This window comes from Anolis carolinensis, unplaced genomic scaffold (assembly GCF_035594765.1).
Source record: "Anolis carolinensis isolate JA03-04 unplaced genomic scaffold, rAnoCar3.1.pri scaffold_10, whole genome shotgun sequence".
NCBI lineage: Eukaryota > Metazoa > Chordata > Lepidosauria > Squamata > Dactyloidae > Anolis > Anolis carolinensis.
Genome location: NW_026943821.1, coordinates 25853631 through 25865375, shown reverse-complemented (window position 1 = coordinate 25865375; position 11745 = coordinate 25853631). Strand labels below are relative to the sequence as shown.

The following is an 11745-nucleotide window of genomic DNA, read 5'->3' as shown; positions in this document are numbered from 1 at the left end:
GGTTATGCTGGTTAGTGGTGACAACTATTATACAGTATATAATAAATGTTCATTTTTTTGTTCAACAATAAATATGAATTCTTCTTCATGGAAAAATAAGACATCCCCTGAAAATAAGACCTAGCACATCTTTGGAAGCAAAAATTAATATAAGACACTGTCTTATTTTCGGGGAAACACGGTATATCATGATATTTTGGTGCTAAATTTGTAAATATAGTAATTACTACATAGCATTAATGTGTAATGAACTACTTTTTCTGTCAAATTTGTTGTATAACATGATGTTTTGGTGCTTAATTTGTAAAATCATAACCTAATTTAATGTTTAATAACTTTTTCCTTAATCTCTCCTTATTATCCAACATATTCGCTTATCCAACGTTCTGCCGGCCCGTTTACATTGGATAAGCGAGACTCCAATGTATGTAAATAATGGCAAATAATGAACAGAGAGCGCAAATAACTAACAAAACTCAGTTTCAGGACTGGGAAATAGTAACTTGTAAAATTATACTTCCAAAGGCTAATCTAGGTTCCATCCTGGATCCCTTTGGTGAGATAGGACGGAATACAAATAAAGTTTTATTATTATTATTATTATTGACACAAAGACATAGTATGACACAGCAAACGAGATGTATATGCTGGATTTCGTATCACAGAATCACATGTTGAACACTTCCCAAGTGTTTAGGACTGTGTGATTTATTATTATTATTATTATTATTGACACAACATAGTTTGACACAGCGAACAAGATAGATATGCTGGATTATGATTATTATTAGAAACACAACAAGATGAGTCCACAGCAGACACTGCTGGCTGTTGTATTGGATCACACATCGGACACTTCCTTCTTCTTCTTCTTCTTCTTCTTCTTATTATTATTATTATTAGGTTAACAATTGGGGCCTTCATATTGTAAATCTAACCGTAGTAGTAAAAAAAGAATAATCTTTGGCTGAGATTGCAAGGAAAGACAAGGTAGCCAAGATCTTCTGGGAAATGGTGTTTGTTCTTAGCAAAATGTTGAGTTTTCAGATGGTGATTTCAGGTTTGAAATAGACTTCAAACCAAATGCTTCAGGAAGGTTGGGATGGGAATAAAGACCTTTGAAATCAATTATCTTTTGTCAAAACGTTGGATGAGGAAAAAAAATCTTGCGTTTTTTGTGGGTCTGTTTTGCAATTAAGGTCTCTTGGCTCCAACTCTGGATGACCGACCGCATTTCACTAATGGACAGGAAAAGTACAATGTCAACTGAAGCAGCCAAATAAACAAACCGTAGCAATTGCAATTATCTGGAGCTTACAGTCCCAATTCCCTTCCATTGGCGGTCAGTCCAGTAATTTGAGCAGCGAAGCTTTCAAAATAATTGGTGGCAGGACTTTGTGGCACGGACACATGCTTTTGCAGGGCTGCTGTGAAAATGCAAGAAACTTGCCAACACACTTTTCCTCTCACTGCAAGCTGCTGCAATTTAAAATACAGCATGGCCCTCTTATCCACGGATTTGATATTTGTGGTTTTGCTTACCCATTCTCTTCCCCAGGAAGTGTTTATAGGGCTTTTAGTGCAATGTAATGGTATGCCTCTGGTCCAAGCATAGTCAAAATATAGAATGCTGTTATCCAGGGTTTCAGATATCTATCTAGAGAGCTTATTAGTACATGTTTGATTTTTATACCTGGGGTCCCATAAACATTTATTGGAGGGAAAGGGGTCTCGAGTGGGAAAGGTTTAAGAAGCTCTGATTTAGACCCTGTCCTTTTGTTACCCTAATTGTCAGATTTGATATAAGGAACCTTACTTGGAAAACATATAAATGAGTTGTTTTTCAACATGTTCTCAGGCTGTCAGTTCTGCATCCTTGCCAATGATATCTTACCAAAACTCTGATGTCTGTGTGGGTAAAACTATCACATGAAGTTAACTGTTGGTGCCACTTTACTGCTCACGGGTTGGGAAATTCAACAATTGTCAAGTGGGTGGGGAAGTTAAGTACCTTTGGCAGAAACCAGAAGCCTTTGGCCCACAAAGCTGCATTTCCTCAAGTCCTGAATTAAACACATGTCGAAAGGAACGAGATCAGATAATTAAGGAATTGCTGTCACATCATGTTCTACTTTCCCTCCCTTCTGGCAACTCAAAGAACCACAGAGTTGGGAAAATCAACAAGGGCCATCTAGGTTGCTGTGAGTTTTTTCTGTACGGCCATGTTCCAGAAGCATTCTCTCCTGACGTTCCGCCCACATCTATGGCAGGCACCCTCAGAGATTGTGAGGTCTGTTGGAAACAGGACAAGTGGGGTTTATATATCTGTCCAGGGTGGTAAGAATATACCTCACAACCTCTGAGGATGCCTGCCATAGATGTGGGCGAAACGTCAGGAGAGAATGCTTCTGGAACATGGCCATACAGCCCGGAAAAAACACAACATCCTTGGAACTCCTGTTTGAGGCAAGTGCGAATCTTGCAGTTGGCCAGCTTGATTAGCACTGACTGGCCTTGAAGCTTCAAAGCCTGGCAGGAATCCTTTGTTGGGATCAGGACAGTAAATAAGGAACAGCACTCAGAAGACACGGGAATTCCAAACAAGAAACAATCAGGGCCAGCTAATCACCTCCCCACAAAGGCTTCGACCAGGGCAGGAAGCAGCCAGGCTTTGGAGCTGCGAGGACATTCAATGCTAATCACAGGATAGTAAACAAAGAATAACACTCAGGAAACAAGAGAATTTCAGAGAGGAAACAATCAGGGCCAACTAATCGCCTCCCAACAAAGGATTTGACCTGGGCAGGTAGCAGCCAGGCTTTGGAGCTGCAAGGACATTCAATGCTAATCACAGGATAGTAAACAAAGAACAACACTCAGAAAACAGGCATTCCAGAGAGGAAACAATCAGGGCCAGCTAATCATCTATCTCCCAACAAAGGATTCGATCCCGGGGCCGAAAGCAGCCAGGCTCTGAACCTGCGAGGCCATTGAATGCTAATCACAGGATAGTAAACAAAAACACTCAGGAATTCCAGAGAGGAAACAATCAGGGTCAGCTAATCACCTCCCAACAAAGGATTCGACCTGGGCAGGAAGCAGCCAGGCTTTGGAGCTGCGAGGCCACTCAGTGCTAATCAGGGTGACCAACTGCAACGTTCAAAAACAGACCAGAGTTCTTTCTTCCACCCTGGAAGGATATAAACCCCCCACTTGGTGCTCACCCCCACCCACCCTCTCCCATGCCTTCTTCCTCGAGCCAAAAAAAAGCAGCCACATCTGGCTGGAGCTGGCTTGGAGCATGCCCACTCGCTCCTCGGGGCCCCATTGGTCCTGCAGGCATCACATGTGGGGAGAGAGCCCTCCCTCCCTCCCTCCCTCCCCCGCAGCCTTGCTTTGCATCCAGGAGGGAGCGGCTGGGAAGAGAAGGAAGGAAGAAGAGGAAGAGAAGGAAGGAAGAAAAGAAAGAAAGAGAGACGCGTGCGCCATGGCCAGCCTGACCGTCTACAGCACCTCGGTCACTGGCTCCAGGGAGGTAAAGAAGAAAAAGGGCTTTGCATCAGGGGTTGGGGTTGAGGCTTTGTATTAGGTTTGGGGTTGAGGCTTTGCATCAAGGTTGGGGTTGTTTGTTTGCATCAGGGTTAGGGTTGTAGCTTTACATCAGGGGTTAAGGTTGTAGCTTTGCATTAGAGTTGGGGTTGTGGCCTTGCATCAGGACTTGGGATAGGCTTTGTATCAGGTTTGGGGTTGAGGCTTTGCATCAAGGTTGAGGTTGAGGCTTTGTGTTAGGGTTGGGGTTGTGGCCTTGCATCAAGGTTAGGGTTCAGGCTTTGCATCAGGACTTGGGATAGGCTTTGTATCAGGTTTGAGGTTGAGGCTTTGCATCAAGGTTGAGGTTGAGGCTTTTTATCAGGGTTAGGGTTGAGGCTTTGCATCATGGTTAGGGTTGTTTGTTTGCATCAGGGTTAGGGTTGTTTGTTTGCATCAGCATAAGGGTTGTTGCTTTGCATCAGGGTTAGAATTGTTCGTTTGCATCAGGTTTGGAGTTGTAACTTTGCATTAAAGTTAGGGTTGAGGCTTTGCATCAAGGTTAGGGTTGTTTGTTTGCATCAAGGTTAGGGTTGTTTGTTTGCAGCAGGTTTGGAGTTGTAACTTTGCATTAAAGTTAGGGTTGAGGCTTTGCATCAAGGTTAGGGTTGTTTGTTTGCATCAAGGTTAGGGTTGTTTGTTTGCATCAGGGTTAGAGTTGGTCATTTGCATCAGCGTAAGGGTTGTAGCTTTGCATCAGGGTTAGAGTTGTTCATTTGCATCAGGGTTAGGGTTGAGGCTTTGCATCAGGGTTAGAGTTGTAGCTGTGCATTAAGGTTAGGGTTGAGGCTTTGCATCAAGGTTGGGGTTGTTTGCATCAGGGTTAGGGTTGTAGCTGCATCAAGGTTATGGTTGTTTGATTGCATCAGGGTTAGGGTTGTAGCTGTGCATTAAGGTTAGGGTTGAGGCTTTGCATCAAGGTTAGGGTTGTTTGTTTGCATCAAGGTTAGGGTTGTTTGTTTGCATCAGGGTTAGAGTTGGTCATTTGCATCAGCGTAAGGGTTGTAGCTTTGCATCAGGGTTAGAGTTGTTCATTTGCATCAGGGTTAGGGTTGAGGCTTTGCATCAGGGTTAGAGTTGTAGCTGTGCATTAAGGTTAGGGTTGAGGCTTTGCATCAAGGTTGGGGTTGTTTGCATCAGGGTTAGGGTTGTAGCTGCATCAAGGTTATGGTTGTTTGATTGCATCAGGGTTAGGGTTGTAGCTGTGCATTAAGGTTAGGGTTGAGGCTTTGCATCAAGGTTACAGTTGTTTGCATCAGGGTTAGGGTTGTTTGTTTGCATCAGGGTTAGGGTTGTTTGTTTACATCAGGGTTAGGGTTGTTGCTTTGCATCAGGGTTAGGGTTGTTGCTTTGCATCATGGTTAGGGTTGTTTGTCTGCATCAGGGTTAGGGTTGTAGCTTTGCATCAAGGTTAAGGTTGAAGCTTTGTATCTGGGTTAGGGTTGTTTGTTTGCATCAGGGTTAGGGTTGTTCATTTGCATCAGGGTTAGGGTTGTAGCTTTGCATCAAGATTAGGGTTGTTTGATTGCATCAAGGTTAGGGTTGTTTGTTTGCATCAGGGTTAGAGTTGTAGCTTTGCATTAAGGTTACGGTTGTTTGTTTGCATCAGGGTTAGAGTTGTTTGTTTGCATCAGGGTTAAGGTTGTGGCTTTGCATCAAGTTTGGGGTTTCTTTTCTTTCCTCCAAGGCTGCCCAGTTTTGGGAAGAAGCCAGAGGGATGGCCTGGAAGAAGAGGGCGGGATCCATCTTTCAAAAGGGGGACCGCCTTCGGCGTTCCCCCTTTTGAAAGAAGGATCCCCCCCCATAAGGTGTGGCTCATCGTTTATTCCTTCTTCTGTTTCTTTCTCCCCCTTTTCTTCCTTGCAGATCAAGTCCCAGCAGAGCGAAGTGACCCGGATCCTGGACGGGAAGAACATCAAGTACAACCTGGTGGACATCTCCCAGGACAACGCCTTGCGGGAAGAGATGCGGGCCAAGTCGGGGGACCCCAAAGCCATCCCGCCCCAGATCTTCAATGGGGACAGCTACTGCGGGGTGAGTTGTTGCGACCTGGGATCCCCAATTGATAGGAACTCAGAATCCTAGATTTTTGGAAGAGACCCACCCCAAAGGCCATCTAGTCCAACCCCGTTTCGGCCAGGCAGGAAAAGCACAATCAAAGCACCCCCGGTAGATGGCCATTTGTTTAAAAGCCATGTCAATATCTATATATATAAAAGAGTGATGGCATCATGGCGACCCACAAAACAACAAAACTACAGGCCCCCCGACCTCGAAATTTGACAACACAACCCATCATCCACGCCTCTAGGTTGATACAACAAAAAGAAAAGAAAAATAAAGTCCTAATTAGAGAGAGAGGAATAATTGCTTTTATCCAATTGCTGCCAGTTAGAAGGCTAAGCTCCTCCAACTTGGTCTCCTAGCAACCCAATAAAAAATAATAAAAAACACTAAAAAATTGATACAATAAAATACTATAATAACAGAAAATAACTAAAAATAATACAAGAAAATAATAAAATATAATAAATAAAAATATAACTTACAATAAAATTAATTTAAAAATGCAAATGACCTCAAATAAAAATTACACAACAATTTTTAACCAATACCACCACCACTTTGCCACAGCAACGCATGGCCGGGCACAGCTAGTTGTGTTATATATGGAATCATAGAATCCTAGAGTTGGAAAAGACCTTGTGGACAATCCAGTCCAACCTCATTCTGCCAAGAAGCAGGAAAATAATAATAATAATAATAATAAGCACAATCAAAGCACCCCCGACAGATAGCCATCTGTTTAAAAGCCTATGGCCGTGTCAATTTTGTGTTATATATAGGATCATAGAATTCTAGAGTTGGAAAAGACCTTGTGGTCAATCCAGTCCAACCCCATTCTGCCAAGAAGCAGGAAAAAATAATAATAATAATAATAATAATAATAATAATAATAAGCACATTGGACACCCAGCCTGTTTCAAAGCCTCCTAAGAAGGAGCCTCCACCACACTCTGCAGCAGAGAGTTCCACTGTTGAATAGCTCTCTCTCTCAGTGAGGAAATTCTTCCTCGTGTTCAAGTGGAATCTCCTTTCCTGTAATTTGAAGCTGTTGTTCCATTGCGTCCTAGTCTTCAGGACAGAAGAAAACAAGCTTGCTCCCTCTTCCCTGACTTCCTCTCACTTCTTATTCTGTGGACCTCATCATGTCTCCTCTTAGCCTTCTCTTCTGAAGGCTAAACATGCCCAGCTCTTTAAGCCGCTCCTCATAGGGCTTGTTCTCCAGACCCATGATCCTTTCAGTCACTCTCTTCTGGACACTTTCCACCTTGTCAACATCTCCCTTCAATTGCGGTTCCCAGAATGGGACATAGTGTGATTCCAGGTGTGGCCTGACCAAGGCAGATAGAGGTGTAGCATGACTTCAATAGATCTAGGTATTATACTCCTATTGATGCAGGCCAAAATCCCATTGGCTTTTTTAGCTGCTGCATCACATTGTTGGCTCATGTTTGACTTGTTGTCCACAAGGACGCCAAGATCTTTTTCACACATCCTGCTGTTGAGCCAAGCATCCCAAAATATGCATCTTTGCATTTCATTTTTTTCTGCCTAAGTGGAGTCGCTTGCATTTGTCCCTGTTGAAGTTCACTGTTAAGATTGTTATGAATTCTGCTTTTGTCTTCTGGAGTGTTGTCTCTCCCTCCCCATTTGGTCCCGTCTGCCAACTTGACTGTCATGCCTTCTCACCCGGTCAGGCCTGGTTTGCACAAATGGGCTTGTATCTTTTTGTCAGCCAAAAAGTGGACACATTGGATGCATTTCTCTGTGTGTGTTGACTCAGCATTCAGGAATGGATCATTGGCTCTACTCCAGCTGAGCTGAGCCAAGAGTCAGAGCATTGCCTGGCTCCAAAGGGTGGGCATGCCTTGAGCATGGGCATCTCTGCCAGAATGTGTGGATTTAGGTTTTGTGATGCTAGATTTTTTTTATTTGGACGCATTCCAAGATTCCCGATGGCACTTTCCTTTTGTTGTTTCAGGCCACACAGATGTCTTTTCCTTGGGGACCTTTTGTGAGACATTGTAAACATTGCATTGATAAACGTCCTTCAACCTGGTGCCCACCTGATACTCTGGATTGCATCTTCTCACCTAGTTGGGTTTTACAGAAGTTGTATTCCAGAATAACTGGTGGACTTCATTCAAGAGAGGTTGTTTATACTGGCTCATCTCAAAACCCAGTTGGTGCAGCTTTGGGGAGCTTGATTCCCATTCGTAGGGAAAATCAGCAACTAAAATTGGAAATGGCTGTTTCCACTCATCTTTGGGCGACTGATGGAGCCTAGGAGGTCCTGTATTGTGTTTTAAGACAAACCATTACCCTTCAAGTCAGCAGTCCTGCTGGCACAAGGGTCTAACCCACTGTGCCAACGGAAGCTCCTAAAGCAGTGTCAAACTGCATAAATTCAAACTGTTTTAATTATGTTATTAAGTCTGCTATTTTACCTGTATGTGAAAATGCCTGTTTTATAATTGCATACATCAGATGTGTTTTATATTGTTACTGTTTTAATCTGGGTTCGACCTTTGTAAGCCGCCCCGAGTCCCTTTGGGGAGATAGAGGCGGGGTGTAAATAAACTATTATTATTATCACAGAGGCATCCAGCACTGGAAACAATATTTGGGGGTTCACCCATGTGGTCCAGGGCCTGCGGTGGTACTGCGTGTTAAAACGCTGAGCTGCTGAACTTGCTGACCAAAAGGCTGCAGGTTCGAATCCGGGAGCAGACTTCCTAACTGTCATTTTGCTCTTGTTATGAATCGTAATGTAAATATCTGACATGCAGGATGTATTTTCATTCACTGCACCAATTTGGCACAAATACCCGATACGCCCAAATTTGAAAACTGGTGGGGTTGGGTGGGGATTGACTTTGCCATTTGGGAGTTGTAGTGGCTGGGATTTATAGTTCCCCTACAATCAAAGAGCATTCTGGACTCCACCAACTATGGAATTGAACCAAACTAGAACTCTCGCACTAGAACTAGAACCCTAATTGGGGCCCCTGGTGGCACAGTGTGTTAAAGCACTGGGCTGATGAACTTGCGGACCGAAAGGTCCCAGGTTCAAATCTCGGGAGCGGAATGAGCTCCCGCTGTTAGCCCCAGCTTCTGCCAACCTAGCAGTTTGAAAACATGCAAAAATGTGAGTAGAGTAATAGGTACTGCTCCAGCTGGAAGGTAATGGCTCTCCATGCAGTCATGCCGGCCATATGACCTTGGAGGTGTCTATGGACAACGCCGGCTCTTCGGCTTAGAAATGGAAATAAGCACCAACCCCGAATCAGACACTAGACTTAATGTCAGGGAATAATCTTTCCCTTTACCTGTATGGGGTCCATGTTTACATCCAACCAAAACAGTGAATTGTCTTACTACCAATCATTGCTCTCCGAAGATAGACTGAACCTTTTGTTGCATATTTATTTGTTTCTGACCCTGCCCTTGTGTCTTTTCTTGCTTCTCCCACCCGGCAGGACTACGAACTCTTTGTGGAAGCCGTGGAACAGAACACCCTGAAGGAATTCCTCAAGTTAGCCTGAGCATGCCTCTTCCCAACCCTGTCCTTTTCCTCTCTCTTCCAATCCTTTTTACCCCGACTTGTTCCAAATGGATCATCTCATTGCCTCCCACTCCCCAAACCATCGGCCACCCTCTCCCAACCCTCTGTGACCAAACCCCTCCACAGTTGCCTCTGAATTCTGTTGCCTGCTTTACTCTCTATTCTTAAGACTCTTCACCTTCCTCTGAAGGCAGCCGGGCCTTGTGCCTCTGTGGACAGAGAAATCTTCCAGTCAAGGACATGGGAAAAAAACCAAAATCCTTTCTCACGCTGAACCTGCCCTTGAGAAGAAAAGGGTGGGCTGCGGCTGCTTTTTTGTCTTATCACCAATGGCCCTCGATGCGCAAAGGCTGGCTTAGGCATCTCCCTTGTTGTTCTAACCCAGGAAACAAGATTATTTTTGTGAAATAGCAATGGCAAAAGCACCGCACAAGGCTGTGTATCAAGGTTTCATTTTTGCCCAGTGAGATGGGGTGGGCTTGTGTACATATCTGTCTTAAAGCGACTTCCGTGCCGCTCGGGCTCTCTCAGGAAAGCCATTTCCCAAAGGCTGGGAAGAGCAGATTTTATATTCCACAAGTGCGTTCTCTCCCCGTCATAGGGAAAAAACCCACCTGCCTTTGGACAGGTAAAGGAGTGAGACGCACACAATCCGAATCTGCTCTCGCACCAGCTCTTTCCTGCTTTCCTTGACGGAGTCGGCCTTTTGCAAACATGGACCAAGTGCATTTTGTTTGTGTTTTTGTTTTGGTCTTGCTCAAAGCAATTTGTAAACAGCCATCTCCTCTGAGATGCTATTAAATGTTGCTAAAAAGCTCCGCCATGGCGTTGCGTCTATATGTGTGCCTTGGAAGATCAACACAGACTGCCCTTTTCGTATTGATCCAGAGGCCCATTTTCCAGCTCTCTTTGTAGGCGCATTGATTGTGTTTGTTCAGCTCAGCAAAGAAAGGAGTGTTGTTGCTCTGCGAGGTGCACAGGAAAGGCTTGAGCACAGTTCGTATCCAAAATGGCATCCTCGTTGCAACCATCTAGAAATAACTGATATTTCAAAAGAAGCATGAGCTTTGAAAGCCAAAAACACCGAAGCTGCATTTGCAGCAACAGAATTGCTCCAAGTGCTCTTTGTTTCTAAAGTTGCTGGACCTTAGGCCTAATGGCTGCTTATCCTCTCAATAGCAAAAAGGACTGACTTACCAGGTGGATTAACCTTTTGGTAAAAACTATGTGAGGCATAAGGGGCTAGTTGGTAAAATTTGGTGCTAACTAACTACATAGGGCCTGGATTCCATATGCACACTTGGTTTAACCAGCGGAGAGAATGTTCCCCTTGTGCCCTCAAGAATAACTTGATCTAAGGGTTTAGCTGGTACAGTAGAGTCTCACTTATCCAACACTCTTATCCAACATTCTGGATTATCCAACACATTTTTGTAGTCAATGTTTTCAATACATCGTGATATTTTGGTGCTAAATTCATAAATACTGTAATTACTACGTAGCAATACTGCATATTGAACTACGTTTTCTGCCAAATTTGTTGTTTAACATGATGTTTTGGTGCTTAACTTGTAAAATCATAACCTAATTTGATGTTTAACAGGTTTCTCCTTAATCTCTCTTTACTATCCAACATATTCGCTTATCCAACATTCTGCCGGCCCATTTATGTTGGATAAGTGAGACTCTACTGTATATACAAGTTTCCTTTTCCCCAAAAAAACTTTGTCATATTGTGATAAATGTTTGGTCTAATCCAGTGTTCACAACCTGTGGCCGTTCAGGTGTTTTGGACTTCAGCTCCCAGAATTCCTGACCACTGGACAGCTTGGCTAGGGCTCCTGGGAGTTGGAGTCCAAAACACCTGGAAGGCCACTCGCCTAATCCATTATTCTGCACTGAGCTGGCCAGTCGACTGCCCACAGACAACATGAGTGCAATTGCACCATCCATCTCGCACTCCCCAGCAAGCAATGCACAATATTGCCTTGGATATGGGTGGCACATCACCATCCTGACTAATGAACACTGTTGGTTTCCCTTCACAAATTCAATCTAGTTTTTAAATCCCTTCAAATGGGCAGCCTTTACTACACCTAGTGGCAGCAAGTTCCACCATTTATGCACGGTGTTGAAAAGTGACATTTTGGTTACATAAAGGCAGGTGGGAAATGGTTATGGGGCCAAAGGGAGCTCTATGGGAGATATGGTTGCACCTGCAAAAACCCCGCACGTGATTGTCCTTTTAAATCTTGTTCCTCATCTTCCCAAGGCTGGAAATAGAGATCTAGATCTGGCACTGCCGCCCAAAAGGAGATGGACATTGTGCAGCTTTCGCCAGCACCGCATGGGAAAAGCGTTGAGGGCTTCCCTCTCACTCATGCAGAATATCAATGTAAGGTCTTGATCAAGACTCTGTTCCTTTGCCTTGGAAGAGGGAAGGTTCAGGGTGGACACAGTCTTTGTTTCACGTTTTGCACAATGTAAGGTCCAGACATGTCCGATATGCAGAGCTATGGGGAGCTGGT

At 44.0% G+C, this 11745-nt stretch overlaps 1 protein-coding gene across 1 annotated transcript; it reads left to right on the top strand.

Annotated features, from left to right (window-relative positions):
• Window positions 1-3374: 3374 nt before the first annotated feature.
• On the top strand, window positions 3375-10035 carry sh3bgrl3 (SH3 domain binding glutamate rich protein like 3). Its single transcript, XM_003227368.4, has 3 exons — window positions 3375-3535; window positions 5455-5622; window positions 9132-10035. The coding sequence occupies exons 1-3, from the start codon at window positions 3488-3490 to the stop codon at window positions 9195-9197; spliced, it is 282 nt and encodes a 93-aa protein (XP_003227416.1). The 5' UTR covers window positions 3375-3487; the 3' UTR covers window positions 9198-10035.
• The last annotated feature ends 1710 nt before the right edge of the window (window positions 10036-11745 follow it).